General features: G+C 44.3%; 2 protein-coding genes and 1 non-coding gene across 3 annotated transcripts; all 3 read left to right on the top strand.

The window, feature by feature from the left end:
* The first annotated feature begins 275 nt into the window (after nt 1-275).
* On the top strand, nt 276-15,053 carry rasgrf1 (Ras protein specific guanine nucleotide releasing factor 1). Its single transcript, XM_068739190.1, has 27 exons — nt 276-551; nt 3,732-3,838; nt 4,029-4,176; nt 5,049-5,141; nt 5,232-5,485; nt 6,260-6,339; nt 6,443-6,636; nt 7,341-7,450; nt 7,836-7,954; nt 8,167-8,327; nt 8,951-9,014; nt 9,332-9,474; nt 9,609-9,691; nt 9,814-10,062; nt 11,063-11,433; nt 11,509-11,628; nt 12,389-12,559; nt 12,708-12,814; nt 12,999-13,111; nt 13,216-13,276; nt 13,775-13,878; nt 13,943-14,027; nt 14,122-14,319; nt 14,414-14,493; nt 14,573-14,690; nt 14,793-14,861; nt 14,961-15,053. Exons 1-27 carry the CDS (start codon nt 276-278, stop codon nt 15,051-15,053), a joined length of 3,771 nt encoding a protein of 1,256 aa, XP_068595291.1.
* trnal-uag (transfer RNA leucine (anticodon UAG)) lies at nt 5,620-5,701 on the top strand. Its single transcript has one exon. It is a non-coding gene; the product is annotated as a tRNA-Leu (tRNA).
* Nucleotides 15,054-17,329: 2,276 nt separating the features above from the next.
* Nucleotides 17,330-24,333, top strand: blm (BLM RecQ like helicase). Its single transcript, XM_068739415.1, has 21 exons — nt 17,330-17,493; nt 18,124-18,881; nt 18,994-19,120; nt 19,383-19,486; nt 19,582-19,696; nt 19,770-20,410; nt 20,482-20,658; nt 20,750-20,868; nt 20,950-21,063; nt 21,144-21,242; nt 21,333-21,481; nt 21,561-21,667; nt 21,837-21,997; nt 22,066-22,261; nt 22,381-22,571; nt 22,664-22,808; nt 22,900-23,099; nt 23,165-23,360; nt 23,446-23,568; nt 23,674-23,858; nt 23,957-24,333. Exons 1-21 carry the CDS (start codon nt 17,399-17,401, stop codon nt 24,146-24,148), a joined length of 4,194 nt encoding a protein of 1,397 aa, XP_068595516.1. The 5' UTR covers nt 17,330-17,398; the 3' UTR covers nt 24,149-24,333.
* Nucleotides 24,334-24,735: the final 402 nt, after the last annotated feature.

Here is a 24,735-nt window from a genome sequence, read left to right on the forward strand (position 1 = left end):
CCCCCCCCACCCCCCCACCCCCATCTTCTAACGTGGACCTCCAAAGCGCTCAGAGTATGACAAAAGATTTTAGGATGCTGGACTTGCGCTGCCCGGTTTTTCCTCCTTTACTTCAGCGCAAACACGGTGAGTGCGTCGGAGAGCGCGGAGAAGCCTGCTGTTAGTGGCCCCCGCGTCCAGAAAGTCAACATCTCTGCCGTTTATTCTTCTCTGGGGCGACTTCAGAATGATGTAACGACCGATCCGCCGTGTGCGGCTGAAGACTCCTCTTCAAAATGCAGAAGGGAATACGACTGAACGACGGGCATGTCACCTACCTGGGGCTTTTGGCAAAAAAGGACGGCACACGACGCGGGTGCTTGAGCAAAAAGAGCTCTGACAACACGAAATGGCACACAAAGTGGTTTGCTTTGCTACAGAATGTGCTGTTTTATTTTGAGAACGAGTCCAGCTCCAGACCTTCGGGATTATACCTGTTGGAGGGATGTATGTGCGACAGGGCGCCTTCACCGAAACCCTCGCAGTCAGCCAAGGAGTGCTTGGAAAAGCAGGTACGGTGCGCTCTCTCTCTCTCTCGCTCTCTCTATCTCCCTCTCTCTCTCTATCCCACTCCCTCTCTCTCTCTCTCAACCACACATCACTGTATTGTTTTTCATGCTTTGTGATGAAATATATATTTTTTTTTACTGCAGATCAACTCCCTTTTCTTATAACGCACGCCGCACGATGACCTGAAATCCAGTGCAGCAGAGGATCGCTGGTTTGCTCGTTATGTAATCCGCGCATGGCTTTAATGATAAGGTTGCATTATGAACACCTGCTGTTACAGCAGCGGCAGCGGGCTATGCAGTATTTTTTGCTTCAGGTTGCAGCGGACCAGAGCGTCATCCCTTTTTTGGAGGGGTATCTTTAGTGCGTGAAACCATTTGGCTTCTCATCGACCTATTTTTCAGCTGGTTGGTCACATATTAGCCTTTTGACTCTCAGTCATTATCTTTTTGACGTTTTAGGGGGAGAGTGATGTACCCAATGCTCCTTTCAATGAGAAATGTAAAATAATAATAATAATAAAACAATCATAATAAAAAGTTGGTGCCTCAAGGTTTCCACCTTTTGGGGAAACGATGAAACTACAGCAGAGGCTCAGAAAACTGCAGGGTGCCAATGATCAGTCAGCACTGATGGCCTGAATGAAGTTATTCTCTATAGCTTACTGTACTTTTCGTTTGCATTACAGATGTTTATTTTAGAGCGTTATGAAGACCACACACAGAAGGAGATTTCTACAAATATAAAATAGTAAATGTCTATTTTTAGTCAGTAAAACATGGTCGCTGAGAAACGTTGTGCTTCGGCGCCTGACTCTGTAAGGGCTGCAATCCAAGGTTCTTCCTGTGAACATCTGCCTTTGTGCTGACAAAGCAAAATGTGAGCACACTATTAGTGTACTCTCAGCTGTGTTAAAGGCTCCTAAAAAGCCCCCCCCCCCCCCCCCCCCCCCCCGAGAGCATTTCTGCTTTTTCTAGGTAAAAACGAGAACATACTGAGAAAACCCAATCCATAAATCTGTGATAAATCGCCTGAATTTGCTTTCCTTCAGTTTTTCTAATACTGTTTGCAGAAAAGCAGAGCAGTGGGAGGTAAACAAATATTGAATCACTAATGTGATTGGCTGTTGAAGAGTTAACTCTCATTGTAAACAAACAGTTATCTTAACAAGAACAAACAGCTGTCAGAAAGCATCACCCATCCCTGGTCTGGAGTTATGGTTTTCTCAATCCCTCCTAATCCCCATATTATATTTATCCTCAAATGCAGTCAGTGTGAAAATGCTAATGCATCTGAGCCCAGAGTTTCTATGGCAACCCTTATTTGCATCCTAAAGAATGATGCAGTAGGAAGAGGTGTGGTAACAGGGAGAAGTAGTGTGGCGCATCTCTCCTATTATTACGAGTGCTATCTGGGCTAAATTTGTTCCTTGCCGTTCCGCGGCGTGGTCAGAGTCCATTTATAGAAAACGCAGCTCACTTACGCCGAGGAGCAGCAACATTTCAACCAAGACGCTACGGGAGCAGCATGGTTGCTTTGGTCCAAGCTGCACTCTAAAAAATGACTAAAATATTATGATCATCACACTCTCTTTGGTCCAAACTAAAGCGCCTCATTAAAATGAAAGTAGTGTAATCAACAGCAGTTCCCTGGGGGGCATTATATCATTCAGGAAAGTCCTCTTACAGCAGCACTGCAAAGAAACATAGTTGTTTATTGGGCAGTCACAATTACCTAATGCAAAGGAAATGCAGATAAAGAACCTTCTATCTAAAGACGTCTAATTGCAATCGCATCCACAGCGCAGCATCACTGACAAGAGACTCGTGCACACGGCAAAAGTGAAGATTTAAGAGAAAACAACGCTCATGCATCTCCATTAAGATCAGTGATCATTTTTAAAGGTGCTTGACTCAGCTGTTAAATACAAAGTAGGCAGCAGACAGTGCACTTAACATTACCTCACACCAGACTCTCGCCACACTCCTGGAGGGAAAACTACAACAACACGCATGCCTCTCTGCCAGGAATAGATTTTTCTTTGAGGGCAGGATGAATACCTAATGAATGTGAAGATGGAGGAGCAGTGAGCCGTGAATAACGAGCAGCTGCAGGTTGATAGGCGCCTGTTTAACATCTGCGGGTCAAAGATCGGAGTCTTCTCTCTCTCTATGTGGAAAGGTGACATTTCACTTATGGGGGTTGTATTATTTTATCACAGCCGCTGTCTGAAATCTTTGATATGGTTTCATAAGACATGTGTTATGTGTGGGTTTATCCTGAACATGCTTTAAGCACAAGAAAAAAGGCTATAATTCAAAATTAAGAGGAAATTACATTCATATAGTTGTGTTATTATTGCCGTGGTCCCCATTAGGACACATTCTTGAAGGGTAAATCTTACTTTCACTCACTTAACAAACCAAAATCTTGCATTTATATGTGAAGGCATTTTAACTCTACATGGATACACCAGTGCGTGCCACTTAACCAGGGATGACCGATATCGTCTATTCTTTGACTGGATAAAAAAAAAAATTCATAGCCTTGTCTGAAGTGACTTCATATTCCAAACCGTACTTTATATAATGGAAACAAGACCGCAAGGGCTTTTTTGAAATGCTCCTCTTAGACAGGATGTGTGACTGTACTTACATTCTACTGTAATACATTCTACTGTGTGACTGTACTTGTACTCTAACATTCTACCTAACAAATATATTCATCATCATTCATCATCATGAAGCGAATCTAGACCTGAGACTACCAGATTTAAAATATTGGTATTTACTTGGCCATTTGGAATCAGAGTACAAATAAAAACACAATCTCTCCCCAATAATAATAATAATAATAGATCTTCGGTTGCTAGGAAACAGGTATTATGCATGATCCAGGCAGGCGGAGGCTTCCCTCCCTGTGCTCTGACAATTGCTCTGGTGGGCGAGGAAGATGTGGCTTCCCCCGTCCCGGTGTGGTTTTAAATCATCCGCTTGATGTCTGCAGCAACGAGGCAATAGAACAAACGCACAGACAGAAGCAGCGAAGAAGCTTCAGTTAAGCCGTGATGGATGTATCCAGAACGCACGCCATAATGCATGCTCCTTTCCTTATAGGACTCATAACATGTGAGGTTATTGATAGTCCTGCTGTTTCTGAATCACATTTCCCGTTTGTTTCAGTACTATTTCACTGTCAGTTTCAACCATGAAAACCAAAAGGCGCTCGAGTTACGCACAGAGGATGTCAAGGACTGTGACGAATGGGTGGCTGCAATATCACATGCCAGGTAATTGCACACATGATTAGAGGATTAGCAGGCGGTAAAGTGATCAGTTTGCATGAAATGTGGCTCCATATATGATATAAATATACGGGGAAGCGCAGAAAAATAATGTGTTCAAAAGATGCATCTGAATGCAATGCAAAACTCTGTGTGTGTGTGTGTGTGTGTGTGTGTGTGTTCAAATGTGTTACAGTTACAGAAACTTGGCCAATGAGCATGAGACTCTCATGCAGAAGTATCTTCATCTGCTCCAGATTGTGGAGACGGAGAAAACTGTTGCTAAGCAACTTCGACAACAGATAGAAGATGGGGAAATAGAGATTGAAAGGCTTAAGTCAGAGGTAATAATCACGGTAATGCCTTTACACCGAGCAGAAGGGATGCAAGCAAGCATGAACTCATTATTCTGAACTGAAACATTATTATTCTTTTGTTTCCTTTGCCATTAAATATGAAATACATTCTCCATAAGCATCACATCGTTTCACCCCAGCATAACCAAAATAGTCTGTATAAATGAAATAAGGGTGACTTATATTGACCCAAAATCATCTTGTTCATACAAACAGGGCCTATGAGTAGCCAAACCCACATTGCTTTTCATGATAAAGATAATAGCATTATTATTATCGGCAATCAACAAGTTTCATTTCAACACTAGTGCAAGGAAGGACCGTCTCTCATTGTATCACAATAACCAAGGATCTTTGCATTGATGGAAAAATGCATTTTAATAAAATGCAGCCCCCCGTAGACGGAGAGCGGTGCTCAGGCCAGCCTGTCTGCATGTCCTCTCTGAAGCAATGCCTCCAATAGGGCTGCGTTTCCAGCTGGACTCTTCAGATCAAATAATCGTTTTACTTTGATGTGCAAATGTGATAATAGAAATCAAATGAATTATGAATATGCATGGCACAGCTCTGTATTGCATCTATTCCTATGAATTGCAATGACAGTTACCTCTCTGGCTACAAAGTAAGTGGAGACACGTAGCTTCAAAGAGTTTGAGGCAGTTTCATGCATATTACGTTTAAAGCGCCAGCGTAAATAAATGTTGACGCAGCGACACCACAGCTAGTTTAGTCAGGCTCATGTGCCAGTGTTGGTCGGCCCTGTCCTATTGACTGAGTCACTTTGTTTTCTATGCTGGTACAGTAAGTGAGAAGAAGAGAAGTGTGTACGTAGTAATGACTGCCTTGTGGCCACTTCTCAGATTGCCGGGCTGCTGAAAGACAACGAGAAGATTCACGCCAGCCCTGCAGCCGCCCCGACCGACGATGACTCTGAAATCAAGAAAATCAAAAAAGTAAAGCATTAGATTTGGAATATTTTGGCTGCATTCTTTTTCGAGCATCTTAAGATGCCCAGAAAGTCACTGCATACTTTTACATTCCAGGTTCAGAGTTTCCTGCGAGGCTGGATCTGCAGGAGGAAATGGAAGACAATCATCCAGGATTATATCCGCTCACCACATGCAGAGAGCATGAGGAAGAGGAACCAGGTGGTGTTCAGCATGCTGGACTCAGAGGCGGAGTACGTCCAGCAGCTTCACATCCTGGTAAACAACTTCCTCAGGCCGCTCCGCATGGCGGCGAGCTCCAAGAAACCGCCCATCACCCATGATGACGTCAGCAGCATATTCCTCAACAGGTTGGGTCCTCCCATTCCTATAGATCAAAAGAAATAAATCTATTCTGAGCAACATGTCATTATCAATTTACCCATCCGAGACTTCGGGGACATAATGTGTGGAGAGGAAGACACTGGGGTAGAGCAAGTAGCGTGGTAGTGTGGCCGAGTGGTCTAAGGTGCTGGATTTAGGCTCCAGTCATTTCGATGGCGTGGGTTCAAATCCCATCACTGCTGGTGCTGTTTTGGGCGGCACGGTGGCGTAGTGGGTGGTGCTGTCGCAGCAAGAAGGTACCAGGTTCGAATCCCATCTGTGCAGATAGTCTATCTTCTCTCCCGTTTCTTTCCACCTCCAAAAACATGCCGATTAGGTGAAACGATTACTCCAAATTTTCAGTCGTGTTTGTGTTGTTGTTTGTCTGCGTGCGGCCCCGTGAAGTGCTGGCAAGGCATGCGAGGTGTACCGTGTACCCCGCCTCTCGCCCATAGCAAGCTGGGATAGGCTTAAGGTCACGGGACTGACCTTCAAATCGGCTGATGCTGATCCATCCATCTACAAGAAAATAGATGGAAGGATCAAATTTAAATTAAATAAAAATGGTATTGATTTGGCGCTGATTTGTTAAAATGAACTGTGTCTGTGTGTATCTTAAGTCAAGTATCAAGTGCGAAGTAGTTAATTTATGCAAGATGTCAGAGCTTGGATTTACTTTGCAGAATTATTAACACCCCTTATTATTTGCTTGAAAAGATAAAAACTTGCTCATATTGTTTTTTATTATTATTGTTTTTCAGTGAAACAATAATGTTTCTGCATCAGATATTCTACCAGGGTCTAAAAGCCAGAATAGCTAGCTGGCCAACACTGGTGCTGGGTAAGCTCCTGCTCTCCTGTCATTTTCCTTTTCACGTCTTTCCCTGAACTGCTTCGCCGAGGACGCACTCAGCATCACTTTGTTGTTATTTGTCTCTCCGTAGCTGACCTGTTTGACATCCTGCTACCCATGCTCAATATCTACCAGGAGTTTGTGAGGAACCACCAGTACAGTCTGCAGATCCTAGCTCACTGCAAGCAGAACAGGGACTTTGACAAGCTGCTAAAGCAGTACGAGGCCAAGCCTGACTGTGAGGAGAGGACACTGGAGACCTTCCTCACCTACCCCATGTTCCAGGTTAGCTCATGTGTCTCCCTGACACATCAGTGCATCCGTATGTTTACTGTAGGGCTGAAGTGTGGCCTATATCTTTGGCCTACATAACAGTTGGTTATAGCCATGCTAGCGATTATGCTTCCAATTATGGAATGTAGTTGCACATTTTGATGAATTAGTTGTGCCAGTGCCAAAAAATAAATAAAAATACCTGCATGTGAGTAAATAAATAAAGCCCTTGTAATCGCGCTTTAATCATTCCTCTTAAAAACGTGTTCAGTAATGTGGGAAGGCGTTTTATTCTGGCCACCATGGATTTGTCAGAACTTGACATCAAAGGCTCCTTCTAAATCTAAAGCATTCATTGGCTCTCTGAACGACGACCTGTATTGCAGCAGCACTGATCATGAGCAGAAACAGGAGGCATTTGTCTGCTCTGCTCGCAATGTGGCCATCATTTTTCTCCTGTCTATAAAAAGCAGTTGTTTTCTGATCTCAGGCTTTGATAATGGCCTCTTTCTGGCGAGGCAAGCAGTTTCCCCACAGTCCACTCTGCTGGGGCCTGTGCTGTGTTGATAATACATTTTGCTGATTAGTGTAGATTGCACTCTCCACTGATATATTTCTCATTAGTGCATGTGCACATGGATATTCCTGTGTGTGCATCTTTAATGTTACATTTACGCATGCATGTAAGCTGCTATCCCTGATTACTCTCTCTACAGATTCCCCGCTATATTCTTACCCTTCATGAACTCCTGGCGCACACACCCCACGAACACATAGAGAGAAACAGTCTGGACTATGCCAAATCTAAACTGGAGGAGCTTTCCAGGTAATTTCTCAGATAATTAACTCTTTGAGTGCCATTGACGTCTAAAGACGTTTTTTTTTTTCAAACCCAAGCATTCACTGCCAACTCTGACATTGAAATCTGCCTCTCTTCAAATCAGCCAATAACCCCAGAACACACTTTTTGTTTCTAATGGAAGAACAGACTTTAATATTTCATTTGATAGGTTCGGTGTTTGCATAGTTATAATAAAGAATATTAAAGAATAAACCAAGCAGCAAAGAATTACTTATTGTCACTGTTATAATGTTACGTTGACAATTTCCACCCCTCATAAATATGTGGATTGTTTTAAACTCATAGACTTGCTAATGAGGTTTTATCCCATATGGTCAAATGAGAATCATGACATGTCCCCTTTCTGCAGAATTATGCACGACGAGGTCAGTGAGACAGAAAACATCAGGAAGAACCTGGCTATAGAGCGCATGATTGTGGAGGGCTGTGAGATTCTCCTCGACACGAGCCAGACTTTTGTAAGACAAGGTATCTCCTGTCGTGCGTCATTCTTCAAATCTCAGCAGGTCTTGTATAACTGTATGGATATTTGGGGGAAAAGGAATCCTTTTTTTCCACTGGTTCCATGTTTTCTATTTTCCACCTTATCTTTAATCCCTATCCACTTACACGTGTGCCTCGTCCTTCTCTATGTCTCCCTCCTCCTTCTGTCTATTTGCAAACCCTCTATTTCCACGCAGGGTCTCTCATCCAGGTGCCAATGAGTGAGAAGGGTAAGATCACCCGTGGGCGACTGGGCTCTCTGTCTCTGAAGAAGGAGGGGGAGAGACAGTGCTTCCTCTTCTCCAAGCATTTAATCATCTGCACCAGGGGCTCTGGAGGAAAGCTTCATCTCACCAAGGTGGGCCGGTGGGAGAGCATCTAATCTTAAACACTGTGATCCTGGGTCAATGGATATTTTGGGTCCCAGAAAAGTTCAGAGGTCTCCAGTTGGAGCTCTTTCATACAGTTGATTAACTATAGTGAGCACTTGTGTTACGGTTTAAGACGGTTAAGACTTAAACCGTAACTAAATAGATTTCTAATTGTGTGTATTGCAAACAAAGATTTGATGTATTAAAATATTTTTTAATTTGACGGCGGATGTTGCAGATGTCAGCAAAGATTTTCCTATTTATAAATATAGCAGTTACAAGTCAACACTATCATTTGTTTCATTCCCGTTTCCAACCACCTTGTGAATCTTATATTAATTAATACTTGGCTCTAGTTGTGTTTCCAACCAACTCCTGAGGGAAATATCTGACTCTTTAGCTGTTGAAAGTTCTACTGCGTTCATCAGATATTACTGAGCATGCAGCGTAAAGTGGATTTAGAGTTCTAGCTGAGATCATTTTTTACTCCAGAATTTGGTATCAGTGATCAGATGAACACTTTTTTGTGATAAATCTGAACAGCTGCAGCATACCAACTCAAATAAGGAGCTAAATATATATGCATGTTTGTCTTGTGTGCTTCTTGCAGAATGGAGTGGTCTCACTTATAGACTGCACTCTCATGGAAGACCCAGAGGGGACAGATGATGAATGTGAGCTTTAACTTTTAATTATATCTACCATATGTAATCATTTATATAACTTATAACTGAATATATCAAAATGTATTCTTATTGTTTAATAATTAGAAAAAATATATAATCTAATATTTCAAAGACATGTAATTAATAGAAGATAAATAAAGTTTTAATGACCTGTTGGATGAATTTGAGTGAAATGCTCCTTTCAGTGTTTTTCTGTATGTGGATATGTGCAATACAAACTCTTAAACTGTATGTCGTTTTATGGACATAGATTCATAGAAAAACATTAAGCATATTTACGTATAGTTCATGCTTTTCCCTCTCAGCCAAATCGGACAAAAGCAGCCAGGACATGGAGCACCTGGACTTCAAGATTGTCGTGGAGCCAAAGGACAGTCAGTCGTTCACAGTCATCCTGGTGGCCTCCTCAAGGCAGGAGAAGTCTGCATGGACCAGTGATATCAGCCAGGCACGTCAACACAAATCAAAGTCTCCAGCAGTCACACAAGGAGCCGGGGATGTCAGCAGAAAGCCTGCATGTCACCAAACTCACTAGCGTCTCCTCTGTCCTCTTTGATTACTTCTGCTATATCTGTCCTACAGTGCGTAGATAACATCCGCTGCAACGGGTTGATGATGAACGCCTTTGAGGACAACTCCAAAGTCACAGTGCCACAGATGATCAAGTAAGCCTTGATCAGTGTGTGTGTGTGTGTGTGTGTGTGTGTGTGCAGCATCATGCATTATTCTTTGCAGCTTCACTTTGCGACTCTTCTCTCTAAGTCTTTGCATCTTTTACTCCGAGCAGGTCAGATTCGAGTCTGTACTGCGACGACGTGGACATCCGCTTCAGCAAGATGATGAACTCCTGCAAGGTGCTGCAGATCCGCTACGCCAGCGTGGAGCGCCTGCTGGAGAGGCTGACCGATCTGCGGTTCCTCTCCATCGACTTCCTCAACACCTTCCTGCACTCTTATCGCGTGTTCACCACGGCTGACGTGGTGCTAGACAAACTCATCACCATCTACAAGAAGCCCATCAGTGCCATCGCTGCACGGTGAGTCACATCACAGTCGGACAAACTCGCAGAATCATTTGTTGAGTTTAGTGCTTCTGTCCGTGGCGCTGCAGAACCTGGACCTGTGGCTGTCAACTCTGATGCCCCTATCGCCAGCGTTAGCATTTATAGTTTTATATAGCGGCTCTTTAATCTGCGGTTTGTTTTTGTCTGCTCCTGCTCGCTGTCTCTCTATCACTCGCTCTCCCTCTCTTTGTTTTTGACTCTCATCCTGCCTGTCCTTGTCTCTGTCTGTCCCGCTCTGGCATTGTCTCGCTCTTTCTCAACCCAACCAGTAAAGAAAGATGTCCGCCCACTATGAACCTTAGGTTCTGTCCAAGGTTTCTGCCTGATAAAAGACCTCCGTCATCAAAGTGCTTGCTCCTCTCAGGCAGACAGATCTGTGTATGCATTTGTATTTGCATTGTTGGCACTGTTGGGACCCGGTGAGTGGAATTGGGTCCAGTCTCTCCTCCCTGCCTGAAAGTGTCTCAACTGGTCTCTATGGCAACGAACCTTGACACTGCAGGACCCCTCCCCTCCCCCCTCCCCCCTCCCTCCGTCTTTCCCTGTCTGTAAAATATCCACAGTGTGAAATATTGATGGAGGGCTGCATTTCAGATCACGGGGAGCTCCCCATGCCGACGCCCTGCAGCATGCTCTCCCGTGGCACTTGTCGTGTCACTGTGAGACACCTACACTCGGCTGCCTGTGTCAGCAGTGGCCATGCGCGCTATCACTCTCTGTGCTATTTATGGGAACCCATGCGGTTGCAGGAGGGTGGCAGAGCTTTTCTGCAACACTGCAGCTTGTATCCAGCTCTAAAATGGCAAGACGCATGCTGCAAAGAGACGTCTGGTCGCTGGGCTGACTTGGTTTGCGTAAATGATTCAGTTGTGTATTTAGCTAAGCTCTCAAAATTGTAGATAGTTACCAAATATCAGAGGAACACATAGTCCTATGTCTTCTATTGAAATGCATATATCCTCCCTTGATGCAGGTCCCTGGAGTTATTCTTCGCCAGCAGTCAGAACAGTAAACTCCACTACGGAGAACCTCCCAGCTCCCCCAGGGCCAGCAGAAAGTTCTCCTCACCTCCTCCTCTCGCTATTGCCAAGAATTCTTCTCCCAACCGGCGGCGCAAACTCTCACTCAACATCCCCATCATCACCGGGGGCAAAGCTCTTGACCTGGCTGCCCTCAGCTGCTCCTCAAATGGCTATGCAAGCATGTACTCATCCATGTCTCCGTTCAGCAAGACCACCTTGGACATCCACAAGCTGTACGTGTCTAGTCCTATTGCAAGCAAAATCCCCGATGAAGCAGAGGACAAGAAAGACAAGATGGAGGATTCGCCAATGTCCAAACAGGGTAAGCCATCAAAAACAAGCAAATTCGTCCCATTTTGAATAGCTGTACCGATGCTTGTTGTGTCATCTGGCACAGATCTCTCTGTACGGGAGGAAAGTGACAATGATCCAAACCAGAGTGATGATGGCGATGCAGAAGCCTCTCCCATCAAGTCACCGACCACCCCAAAAAATGTCAAATGCAAAAACTCCTCAGGTAGAGTACGTTGTGTTCTAGATATGTGCAATGTGACATAATTATGACTCAAAAGCCTCATATCCAGGCTTTTGAACTGCACGCCGATTATCACCTGTATGCAGTGTCTCAGCCGGTTAGTTCCTCACCGAGGCTTCCACAATGCTTCATTTGACCACAGCAACATGACTGCATAAAAGAAACAACAAGTAAATACGTAAATAAATAGCTGTTGGTCATGATAATGTGGGGAAAGCTTGGCTTCAGGAGGCGTAAAGGAAACTTTTGTCATAGCAACCACATCAAGAGCGTGTTTTCCCTTCCGCCCCCAGAAACAAGCCTGTTCCATAGGAGGCAGGATCGTTTCTGCTGCCTAAACCTTCAAAAAAAAAAGAAAAGAAAGCACAAGATATATTTTAGAAATGACAGTGTGGGATCCCGAGCGGTCTCTGTTTCCCAAGATTTAAACACAACAGACTGCAGAGAAGCTGTTGATTCCTCTGTTGTGCTGACATTCGGTGGCTATATTTAGCTGCAACCATCTTGAATATCAAAGCCTCCTGCAAAGTAAAGTCTGGAGGGGAACAGCCATGTTGGTCTCTAGTGCCCCCCAGTGGAGGTTTGCTGGGGAAGAAGCAGGCCATTCCGCATTCTCACTGCAGTTTAAATATTTTAAGAGCGGTTCAGATTTCTTCCTTTCATCAGACTGAGCACTAGTTCCATTTACACGCCACCAGAATCATTCATTTGCCAGTGTGTCATTCGCTCTTCTTGTCTCTAGAATTCTCGCTGTTCTCCTACAACAACGGCATGGTGATGTCCTCGTGCAGAGAGCTGGACAACAACCGCAGCGCCCTGTCTGCGGCCTCAGCCTTTGCCATCGCTACAGCTGGAGCCAATGAGGGCACGCCTACCAAGGAGAAATACCGGCGCATGTCCCTCGCCAGCACTGGTATACAGTACACAGCATCCCTTCCACACCAATTTTGGATTTGTGGTCTCTATGAGCACTGTTGCTCCTGGTTGCCAGGGGTGTGTCTATATATCGTAGTGATGAGCTTTTAGTGTAAAACTCTCTGAATGGACTTTGTTTCCTTCAGGCTTCCCAACAGATCAGAGAAACGGAGACAAAGAGTTTGTGATCCGACGAGCAGCAACCAACAGAGTTCTGAACGTCCTGAGGCACTGGGTGTCCAAACACTCTCCGGTAAAATGTCCCAACACATGTCATGGCATGCTTATCAACAGGATGTTAACAGGATTTATATAATTACCAAATAAAATATTGTTAAAACCAAATCTACAAGGCAAAGAATTTGAAAAGTTGATGATTTTAAATATGATATATAGATGCTATTTGAAGTGTATGTACATTGAATGTCCCTCTGCAGGACTTTGAGACTAATAACGAGCTGAAGACAAAAGGTATCGGCTTCTTGGAGGAAGTGATGCATGACCCTGAGCTGTTGACCCAGGAGAGGAAAGCAGCAGCCAACATCATAAGGTGTTCTGTTTGATTCTGGGACTGCAGTTTCCCGTGTGTGTGTGTGTGTGTGTGTGCACATATATAGATTACAAATTGATGTGTTTTATTTTACTATCTGTCAGGACTCTAACTCAGGAAGATCACGGGGACAATCAGATCACTCTTGAAGACGCGACACAACTGGTGAGCGTGTGTTTTAAATCTGATTATAATCTAATTTAAATGTTTACATATTAATGCAGGTCGACCACAAACACAATCTGAGGGTACACCGGCCACATGCAATGAACATCTGACACAAAAGACAACCCCCCCCCCCCCCACACTGTATTCACATTTGAGTCACACACAGCGTCAAATGTGGTATTATTGCTTTAAAAAAAGAAACCCTCGTTGAATCTGTCACCTTTTCAATATTCGTCTCCCAACTATATTTTACAGTATTTCTGCTCTAATCCACGTAACAGAGGAGAATGTTTACCGTAGTGTGGTGAAATGTGTATACTGTAATTCGCTTTCAAAATAAAAGGTTAAAAATCGAAATCAGCTAACCATTGCCCCGTCTAAATAAAGTTTGACACACAGGTGAAGCATGTGGTTGCTGGTACCATTTACTATGATGAGCTTGGCACACATTGGGACGTCTGTCTGGTCATTTTCATTTTGTCTGGTGGCTCCTAGGTGGAAGGAGGGAAAGCCGATCCCTTTGAGAGCCACTCTGCACTGGAGGTCGCGGAACAGCTGACTCTGCTGGACCACCTGGTCTTTAAAGACATCCCATACGAGTGAGAAACATCCCATTTCATTTCTACACACTCCTTTCTTTCTCTTAATCTTTTCTCCTTACAGGGAGTTCTTTGGACAAGGCTGGATGAAGAATGACAAAAATGAGAAGACGCCATATATCATGAGAACAACCAAGCACTTCAATGATGTATGTTCCTCATGCAAAACCTTCTCACAATGCCTGGTCATGGTTGCCGCTTTTGTCAAAGGCGATTTATTCATGACTCTCTTTTCTCGGCCAGATAAGTAACCTCATCGCCACAGAGATCCTACGCTGCGAGGATGTGGTCACTCGAGTAGCCGTCATCGAGAAGTGGGTGGCCGTGGCCGACATCTGTCGCTGTCTCCACAACTACAACGCTGTGCTCGAGATCACCTCCTCCCTTAACCGCAGCTCTGTCTTCCGCCTGAAGAAGACCTGGCTCAAGGTTTCTAAGCAGGTTCGTATCGTCCGACGTATTGCCGGTCGAGGTTTTCCTCCTAATGTGGATAGCATCATCAATAATTGCAATATTGCGAACCTTGTCTTTCAAGACAAAAGCTTTGATTGACAAGCTGCAGAAGCTGGTCTCCTCAGACGGGAGGTTCAAGAACCTGAGGGAGGCTCTGAAGAAGTGAGTTCACATCGAGGACCGGTCTTTCTCCTCATAAAGGAACCATCGTGGAGATGATGCGCGTTTTGTTTTCCCACAGCTGTGATCCTCCCTGCGTTCCCTATCTGGGTATGTATCTCACTGACCTGGCTTTCATCGAGGAGGGAACGCCAAACTACACAGAAGACAACTTGGTCAACTTCTCAAAGATGAGAATGGTAAATTATTGTCTTATCACTCTACTCTACTCTAAAAAAAAAAAAAATAAGTAAACAATTTGGAAGGAGAATTAAACATCATGTCTTTCACTCTCTTTTCAGATTTCTCACATCATCAGAGAAATCCGACAGTTTCAACAAACAGCATACAAGATTGACCTACAACCAAAGGTAAGTCAGCACCAAAGACCTGTGGTGTGTGCGTGTGCGTGTGCGTGTGCACAATTATTTATATTATTTGACTTTAGCTTAACTATGCTTTATTTCCAGGTATCACAGTATCTCCTGGATAAGAGCTTTGTTCTGGATGAAGAAAGCATGTATGAAGCCTCACTCAGAATCGAGCCGAAAGTGTCTAACTGATCGGGAAGTTGATCCTCAACATGATTTCCTCTGTTAATATGACACAAGGATTAAAATATACATTATCTTTTGTATAGATATATATGTTTAAGATATTTGCTCCTCTGTACAGTAGATGTTTAACAACGCTAAAACTCTCGGTGTATATTTTTGTTCGTTAATGTTGCCATGTTGCCGCCCACTTTTTCCTTTTTCAGTTTAAGTTTATTTCTTTGAGTTTCCTGCATAATAATAGAGGTCACTTGGGTTGTACACAGCCGTGCCTTCTTAGTGACCAATGACATTATTTTGCATCACCGCGTATTGTGTTGACTTCGCACTTTCTGGGTACTTCCGGTTGTTTTTTCACTTTGAGTTTCATCGGTGATCAGTTTTATCACTGAGTTTCTCTGCAACCAATGTAGCATTGTAAAGCTATAACTGCATCAAATCAGGTAGAAGTGTAAAGAAGATAGGACAGCATTCAAGCGATCACTGAAGAACAAAGCAAAGTATCTGAGACATAACTTTCTCTGCGCTTCCCTAACCAAAAAAAAAGAGGTGTTTGTTCTCCATCTCACCACTTTAAAGTCAGGGGTTCCCAGTCATTTTTTATTTATTTTTTGCACTTTGGAACATTTTTATATTGGTGATGTCATTATGGATCAGATCAATTAGGCAGAAACTTAAAGAAATAAACATGTCACTTATCCTTAACAGTTCTCTATGCCAGATGTTAAATTATGCTTCCGAACATTTTTAAGTTTTCATTATCTTTGTTTGGAACAGTAGTATGTGATTTGCAATTACAGTACAACAAAACACAAAGTTCAGCTGTCAACAATAACAAATAAAAATCTCATATTGATTTTCATTTTGCCTCAATCTAAAGTACTAAGCTCCTTTTTTTTACATAAGGTGTGCAAACTCACCGCATGTCAGTTCTTTCAGCCAAGCTGTATAAGATACAGTGATTTATTTATATTGCTGCAAATTAATAAGTCATCTGATCACTGTTACACTTTAAATACACTAATACAGAACAGTGAGTTTCCTTTATGTTTGCATTTTCAAGTTACTTTGTTTTTATTTCATGACATAAAAAAATCACATGCAATGGAAAGTGTTGTACCTTTCAGGTTTAGCGATATTTCTGTAGAGTAAAAGGTTATTGATCTTTTGTCATTTAAAGACAATCTGTCCTTTTTGCTGTTCCAGTGATTGTGGAACGTGACTGTATATCGATCTGTTATTTGCATTGCTGTTTGAAAATTATGTGAATGACCTCTGCCTGCAGTATTCAAACACTATTTTTGTAGTAGTTAAGAGAGAGTGACCTGGTCTTTATATGAAATGGGATAGTATTTTGTACTTTGTTGTTAATTCACCTCACAGAGCTGTGCTGTACATTTTGTACATGCAACCCTGCATATTTCTCAATGTGGAACAGTGTAATCCTTTAAAAAAACATGTTGTATCTCAAGCTTAAACACAAAATGCTATGAGAGTGTGGACCTGAACTCATGACTTAGAGGTAGGAAACAACTTCAATGTGTTTTGCATTTATACTGTAATCCTGTCTATAACCATTTCTGTTAGCAGGAATATAGTAAAGTAGTGTTTATTCTGTGAATATTTGTATGTATTTTTACTATCTATGTACAGTACCCTTTTGAAGCTGATATGGCAGGCATGCAACACCTTCACAGACAGAATACTACTATATTCTACTATATATACACCTATACATGCACATACTATTATAAGGTATATAAACAAATAAACAATTTGCTGTTAGCAATACCCAGTGGTATGAAAATTATCTTTCAACCCTTGTGTTTCCAGATCGTAAAGAAATATTCCCAGTTTTGTAATAAAACAAATGAAAAGTCAACAAAAGAAAAGACATGCAGATGATGGTAATTATAAAAAAAAAAAAAGTATATGTTTCCCAGTTACCTCTTGCTAATAAATTCATTTTATATCAGGGGCAGTTTGTCTCAAGTGTTGGATCTCATTAATTTTAAGCATTATGGCGACGCAGGTTGTATTTGTTTATTTCACAACACTACATTACCCAGCATCCTCGTTTACGCGCGCGCATCCTTATACTCAGCCAAGAAGGAATTGACTGTTTTTGGCGCTAGATCAGCTGACGGTCCCGGAAAGATTGACAAAGCGGTAAACATTAATGCGAGGCGTACAGAATAATCTAGGGAGCAGGAATACGAGCCGGCAGTGAGACAAACTTCGTCATCCGCTGCGGGTCACTTCGAGCGGCGAGCAATGGAGCTAAAACTGACCGCCGTGGACAGTTCGGTCTGCTAACAGGCTAACAGGCTAACGCCTTCAACTTTGGAACAACAATGTCGAGCCTTCCGCATAATAACTTGAAGGAGCAGCTGGCGAGGTACAGCAATGCCGCTCAGAGCAAGTTGTCGCTGGCTAAACCCAAGTCGGGGTAAGTTCCGTTGGTTCCGGCTCCGGCTCCGGCTCGGATGGATAGCCGGGTGGGTTAGCTTGGCGAGCTAACGGAGCGACATTTATTACACACGCACTGTTTTAGCTAGTTGTCAACACCGAGCGAGGAGTGTCTGACAGAACGAGCAAGTTTAAGCTTGGTCGATTTGTCACGCAGTACAATGAAGCTGATATTAGTGTCTGCTGGAGGTCCTTCAACCTGCGGACTGTTTGAAAATGTAAATTAAAGTTTGACATATACATTAAGTCATTGATATAGCCATTTATGCTCAGCTAGCATGCACTATTTCCTACAGGTACTAGCATAGCATTTGTACAAACTAAATATGAAAGCAAATAAATTATGATTTCAGTCAGATGTAATCTCATCCCTTGTAATTATTGATCTGAACTAAGCTTGTTGAATTCATAAATCAATAAGCCGTGAGTCTCTTCATACTTTAAATGTATGTCGTCACATCTAAGAACAAATTCTACTTGTTGACGTCAGCTGGTTTGTTCATTGCTGTAAATAAAATAACATTTAAAATCTCAACATCTTTTTCTGATTGAACAGCATCAGACCCTTGCTGTTGATTAAAAAAAAATCTCTTAATGTTTTATTTTTCAGGGCTTTTTCTTTCAAGAAGTCCCCATCAAATGCAACCAAGGTAATCAGCTCCCGCGTTTTAACAAACAGGAATGTGAATATCTCCCGGAACCGTTTTGTGACTAAATCTCCTTTGACGTTTTCAAACAAGCTTGAGAGACCTCAGAAATCCCAAATCGACGCATTCTTTCCCGTAAAGTCGGATTCTTTCATCCCGGCTGATGAGTGCCCTCCTGCAGGACGGACTTCTCCCGCAGTGTCTGCTGCGAAGGTGCCCGTTACTCCGACTACATCCGGCAACCAGTCTAAAAGCATTTTACAGTGCAATCCCACAAGTCTGGATTCATCTTTGGGCTTCCCAGTGGATGACTGGGATGATTACGATGACTTTGAAACTCCTACCAAAGCAAAACGTGACTCAGCCGTTTCCGAAATATCAGGGAAGAGAACAAATTCAGTATCTCCAAGTGAAGAGGCGCAATTCAGGGGGAAACTGTTCCATGATGACTCTCTTATGACACCAGAGTCAAGAAGCTGTTTTTCAAACCAATGTGACCTTTCCAGTCAAGGACCGTCTCGTCAGGAGTCAGAACCGGAGCACGTTGTGGATCAAGCTGCTATTTCAACAGGACCCAGTTTACATCAGGAGCCGCCAGAGTGTAAACTTGAGGATTCTCCTGTCGAAAAGGCCAGAAGACGTCCTCCAGCTCATCTGATATCTGTCATGAGTGACAGTGAAGAAGATGATGTTGAGCTCGAGCCTTTTGAAGGAAAGAATGGTAACTCTTTTTGTTTGTTTTGAGCACTTGAATTGTTCTTATTTATGAGGTTGTATGAATTAAATTATACTAGAACAAATATACAAAAGGCTACCCTTTTTTGTCTTTTTAGACGCGAAGAAAAACTGGATTGCCCCAAAGGCGATAGAGCTCGATGACGACTCGGATACTGGAGATGAGCTTAATTACCTTCCCCCTTCTCCAACGCGAGACGAGATCGCTGTCGCTCGGCAAACAAGGTCGTTTCTTTAAAATTGAAATGCATTTTCTCATTGTACAAGTATTATTAACATTTATAACGTTATGGCACGCGGGACTGGAGAATCAGTTTAACCCTAACTTAATTTAATAATCAAGTATTATTAGCGTCTGTAACGTTATGGCACGCGGGACTGGAGAATCAGTTTGACTCGTATTTAATAATCATTTAACCCTAACTTTTTTTTTGGATAATAGATGAACATAACGTACCCGAGATAACCTGGCTGTCCTTTCAAACAGGTCCGCATCAGCTGGTACTGAATGCAGAGCTAGTTCTGTGGAACTAAATGGGCCGAGAACAATTCAACATGATCCTCCTAATCTCCACTCAAAACAGGAAACGTGTGAGTGTGTGTGTGTGTTTGCGGTTGTGGTTTCTCTAGATTTTCTAGATTCTGAGTTTTTTTGGTTGCCTCTTTTTTTTCTGATCCCGTCACAGATGAGCAACTCGTCAATTTGATGGAGTCTATTTGCTCCTTGGTCGATTCCATCCCTGAACATGAACTCATCGCTCTGTGTTGTGGAAGTGAGCTTTTGCTGAAGAGGGCTCAGAGGTGTGTGTGTTTTCTTTAATCGGCTTCATTATTATTCACGATGTTAAATTATGCGTCTGCCTTCCTCATGCAGGAAAAGGATTCTTGCAACGTCCGGTGGCGGATTGCTGAGGACGCAGCAGCCGGACAGCACTGTGTTATCTGAATGCAGTTTTAAAGGAAAGGCTTCCATCTGTGACGCGTCTGATATTATTTCATCCAGTTCCTCTGTGCGTCTGGACTCCCAGAAGCCTCGACCGAGCAGGAGATCTTCCGTTATCTCTGTAGACGATGACTCGGACCGCTCTGGAAGTATTGTTGACGTGAAACCCCTGGACGGTAAAGACAGCTGGACCAAACATGTGGGAAATGACAGTACCTGCGACTCTTCATTAGACCACAGCCTAATGAATCCAGGATTTGATTTCTCTATGAAATCAGACGCTGGCCTGGACGGCTGTGATCTTTTCTTCCCACCCAAGACACCAGGGTCCATCGTTCAGAGCAAATCTCGAGCCTCCGCTGCGGATGATGTTGAACCTGACGACTTTTACGTGGACGACTTCGACATAGACGACTTGAACGACTCCGATATCCCCGATTACTATGACGAGCCGTCCGCAGCGCCGATACAAACGACAACAGTGAAAGAAGGCGGGCCGAGCGGGTCTGCGTGGCAGAAGAAACGAGCAACACCGGCGCAGGCGCCCAAGCCCTCAAAGATCTGCTCTCCTGGTAGGTCAGAACAAACCCGGGCCCGTATTTACGAGCATTTTATCGACGCAATGAAATTCTTCGCATCGCAGAACCCACCTTCAGAAACCCCGCCCACGATCGCTTCAGAGGGTTCAACTTCCCGCATTCCCAGGAGATGATGAAGATCTTCCACAAGCGTTTCGGTCTTCATCAGTTCAGGTTCAATCAGCTGGAAGCGATCAATGCGACTCTCGAGGGAGAAGACACTTTTGTTTTGATGCCCACAGGTTAGCAAAAAAAAAAAAAAAAAGGTACAAGAACAGATTTTCTGTTCGCTTTCTGGAATATGAATGTTTCTCTGTAACCGATGCGTTTTAGGCGGCGGTAAAAGCCTCTGTTACCAGCTGCCTGCCTGCGTGTCGCCGGGAGTCTCTGTGGTCATCTCCCCACTGAAGTCGCTCATTCTCGACCAGGTCCAGAAGCTCACCACTCTGGACGTAAGGACGCCCACTCCGGCTGTTCTAGTGGATCCGGAGGAAACGTGTTTGTTCTTATTTGTTCCACATCCCGCCTTTCAGATCCCGGCGACGAGTGTGTCCGGTGATAAAAGTGACAGCGAAGCAGGAAGGATCTACATGCAGCTCTCCAGGAAGGAGCCCATCGTGAAGCTGCTTTACGCCACGCCCGAGAAGGTGAGAAATGGAGTCGCATTCAAAACGTAGTTTTCATGTGAAGAAAGCAACGACGACTTTGACTCTGTTCCTCTTCAAAGGTGAGCGCAAGTAACAAGCTGATCTCAGCCATGCAGAACCTCTATGAGCGCGGCCTTTTGACCCGGTTCATCATAGACGAGGCCCATTGTGTCAGTCAGGTGGGCTGCAGTGCTTTATGCGTGATCCGCCGCACGTTTCTGTTCTCGGGCCGGCCTTTCTGAATCGTCCTGTGACCACGAATCTTTCAGTGGGGCCACGATTTCCGCCCAGACTACAAGAAGTTGCATGAACTGCGTCAGAAGTTCCCCAAAGTGCCGATGATGGCCCTGACGGCCACGGCCACGCCTCGCGTTCAGAAAGACATCCTGCACCAGCTGAATATGACTCGCCCACAGGTGTACGGACTCCCCGTCTGAAACGCTTCCCCCGTGTTTGAGAGGCCTTTAGAAAACGGCGGCGTATTTTCTGTTTCTCAGGTTCACCATGAGTTTCAATAGAACAAACCTGAAGTACGCCGTCCTGCCAAAGAAGCCTAAAAAGGTGGACGAGGACTGCATCAGCTGGATCAAGAAGCACTACCCGCGTAAGTGATGCTGGATTTCTGTTTTATGGCTCTCCATAGTGGTTGATGTACAATTACCGCTGCTTTGATGTCATTTCACGGCGTACGAAGGTCTCAATCAGATGGAAAGAGATGATAAAGCATGTCAAATAATGAATCGGCCACGTTGTTGCCCGTCTGCGTGCTGCAGGTGATTCCGGCATCGTGTACTGCCTCTCCCGTAAGGATTGCGACGCCATGGCGGAGAGTCTGCAGCGAGCGGGAATATTAGCGCTGTCGTATCACGCAGGCTTACGCGACAAGGACAGAGAGTATGTCCAGAGCAAGTGGATCAACCAGGACGGGTGCCAGGTAAGATCGCCGCCCAACCGCTAATGGATGCCGCCGCACGCCAAGCCAAAGTTATCGTTTCGCTTCAGGTCATCTGCGCCACCATAGCCTTCGGCATGGGCATCGACAAGCCAGACGTTCGCTACGTGATCCACGCCAGTCTGCCCAAGTCAGTGGAGGGTTACTACCAGGAGTCTGGAAGAGCTGGCAGGGATGGAGACGTCTCTCACTGCATTCTCTTCTACTCCTACGCGGACGTCCACCGGATCAAACGGATCATCAGCAGTAAGTGGCGGAAATACGGGCTGACCGTGTAGTTTTTAGTTTATTAATACATGTATATCTGTGTATCATGTTTAGTCCTGCAGTCTCAGGTAGATGCGTGTGTGTTTATTTAACCGCAGTGGACAGAGAAGGTGACTGGCAGGCGAAGGCGACTCATTTCAACAACCTGCACAGCATGGTGCACTTCTGCGAGAACGCGATGGAGTGCAGACGAATTCAGCTGCTCGCGTACTTCGGAGAGCTGAAATTTAACAAAGCGTTCTGTAAGGAAAACGCCGACGTGAGCTGCGACAACTGTGCCAAGCCCAATGTAGGAATGATTTCTGAATGAATGAATGAATGAATGGGATCAAAAAATCAATTTCTGTACGAGCGTCACGTTTTCAATCGACCTGCCCGCAGCAATACGAGATGAAAGATGTCACCGAGGACGTGAGGAAGATCGTGAGGTTCGCACAGGAGAACTGCGAGAAAGTCGGCGCGAGGGTCAGAAAGACCGCTCAGCAAAACAGACTGACACTAAATATGCTGGTGGATATATTTATAGGTAAAGTTACAGGCTCTACTTGTAGTGAAAAGTGTTTTACATCCATAAATGTTAATGGGGGTGAACGGTCCTGAGTCTTTGTCTCCTTCAGGCTCTAAATCTGCCAAGGTTCAGACGGGAATGTTTGGGGATGGAGAAGCGTATTCCAGACACAATGCTGACCGGCTCTTCAAAAAGCTGGTTCTGGACCACGTCCTGGAGGAGGATCTCTACATCACTAACGGCGGCCAAGCTGTGTCTTACATCTCTGCCGGGCCCAAAGCCATCAATGTGCTGTCGGGAGGCATGCAGGTAAACGGGTCAAACTAAAACCGGTGTGAAGGGCCGCACGTATTAACAGACATGAATCGATACAGGTGGAGTTCTACGAGACCGAGAGCGCGTCCAGCCTCAGGAAACACAAAGCTGCCGTGGACAAGAACGTCTCCCAGCGAGAGGAGAAGGTCCAGGAGTGTCTGAGGGAGCTGACGGATCTGTGCAAGCAGCTGGGAAAAGCCTTCGGCATTCATTACTTCAACATCTTCTCCACCGCAACCTTGAAGAAGGTCGCAGGTAATTTCTCAAACTGTTTGGACTGTCTTTAGAGTTACAATCGAGCTGAGTCAACACTTATTTCATGTTCCCTTCAAATGAGCAGAGAAGCTTTCCCCTGACCGCGAAGTCCTGCTGCAAATCGATGGTGTGACGGAGGACAAGCTGGAGAAGTACGGCGCCGAGTTCATTCAGGTCTTGGAGAAATACTCCGAGTGGCAGCTGCCTGGTGAGAAGCCGGCCTCACGGTCTTACACGCGTCTGCTTTTCTGCTCCTCCTGGTAGTTTCCGTTTTTATCGTACGCATTGTGAAATCGGATATCGTCTGTTGCAGAGGAGGCGGCTGACGCCAGTGGAGCCGGCTGGATCGACACGACGGCAGGACGCGCGTGCAACAACGACGAGTCGTCTGCCTACTTCAACAGTCAGGCCTCACGGGGGTGCAAGAGAAAGAAAGCTCCGTTCTTCAACTATTCCAAGAGGAAAAAGGCATATGGCAACGCGAGCACTAACTCTAAAGGGTGTGTATTGTGTCCGTCTCATTTTAGCTTGCGTAGGATCGTTAGAGAGAAATCAGTGAACGCTCATTTCTTTTTTCTTATTTCTGTTTTGCACTCGGTCGCGGTTCCAGCACCAATAAGTCGTGGTCATCCTCCGGCTCCAGAGGTGGATCGAGAGCTGCAGGCCAGGAATCCGGGAGCTCAGCTGGAGATCCATCAGCAGGCAGGAGGCCCGGCTTCCTGAACATCCCGACCCCTCAGTCCAACCAGAGACCTTTCCTGAAGCCGACCTTTTCACACCTGGGTTAGACGATCTTCTGATGTCGGGTTAGGGTCAAACCTTTTTGGATCGCTAGCTTGCATTTTATTACAGCTTTCTATTTTCATCGTGTGCAGTTATTGACCTGCTGTCTGTCCAGATTGATGTTATTGTTTTTACAATGGTTCAGAATTGTAAAATGCATCCATGATAATGTGTAAATATAACTATTAAAGATAATTTAAAATGTATTGAAAGTTCTGTCATGTCTGCATTGAAAAGCAATCGCTGTGCTGAATTTGTGTTGCGCCACAAAGCCACTCTACTAATGCCACGTTTTTTTATTCAATGTTTATTTCAAGTTTGAATAGTTTAATTATTGTCACCAGTTACAAGGGACTATTGGAGAGACGATATTTGAAAGGTTACCTACAGTACAAACATGGCCGTGGAATGAATGGATCAGACTGAACAAGAACTAGATTTGGCACATGGATTAAAATATATTTATGTCTGTATAAAGGTCAATCTCGGGATAGAACGTTTCAGACTAAGACACGCCAGCAGACGTAGATATGCATAATATGGCTGTCGGGGTAGGAAGAAGCCTCGTCTCCAATCAAACTTGACCAAGTCC

Source organism: Brachionichthys hirsutus, chromosome 5 (assembly GCF_040956055.1).
Source record: "Brachionichthys hirsutus isolate HB-005 chromosome 5, CSIRO-AGI_Bhir_v1, whole genome shotgun sequence".
NCBI lineage: Eukaryota > Metazoa > Chordata > Actinopteri > Lophiiformes > Brachionichthyidae > Brachionichthys > Brachionichthys hirsutus.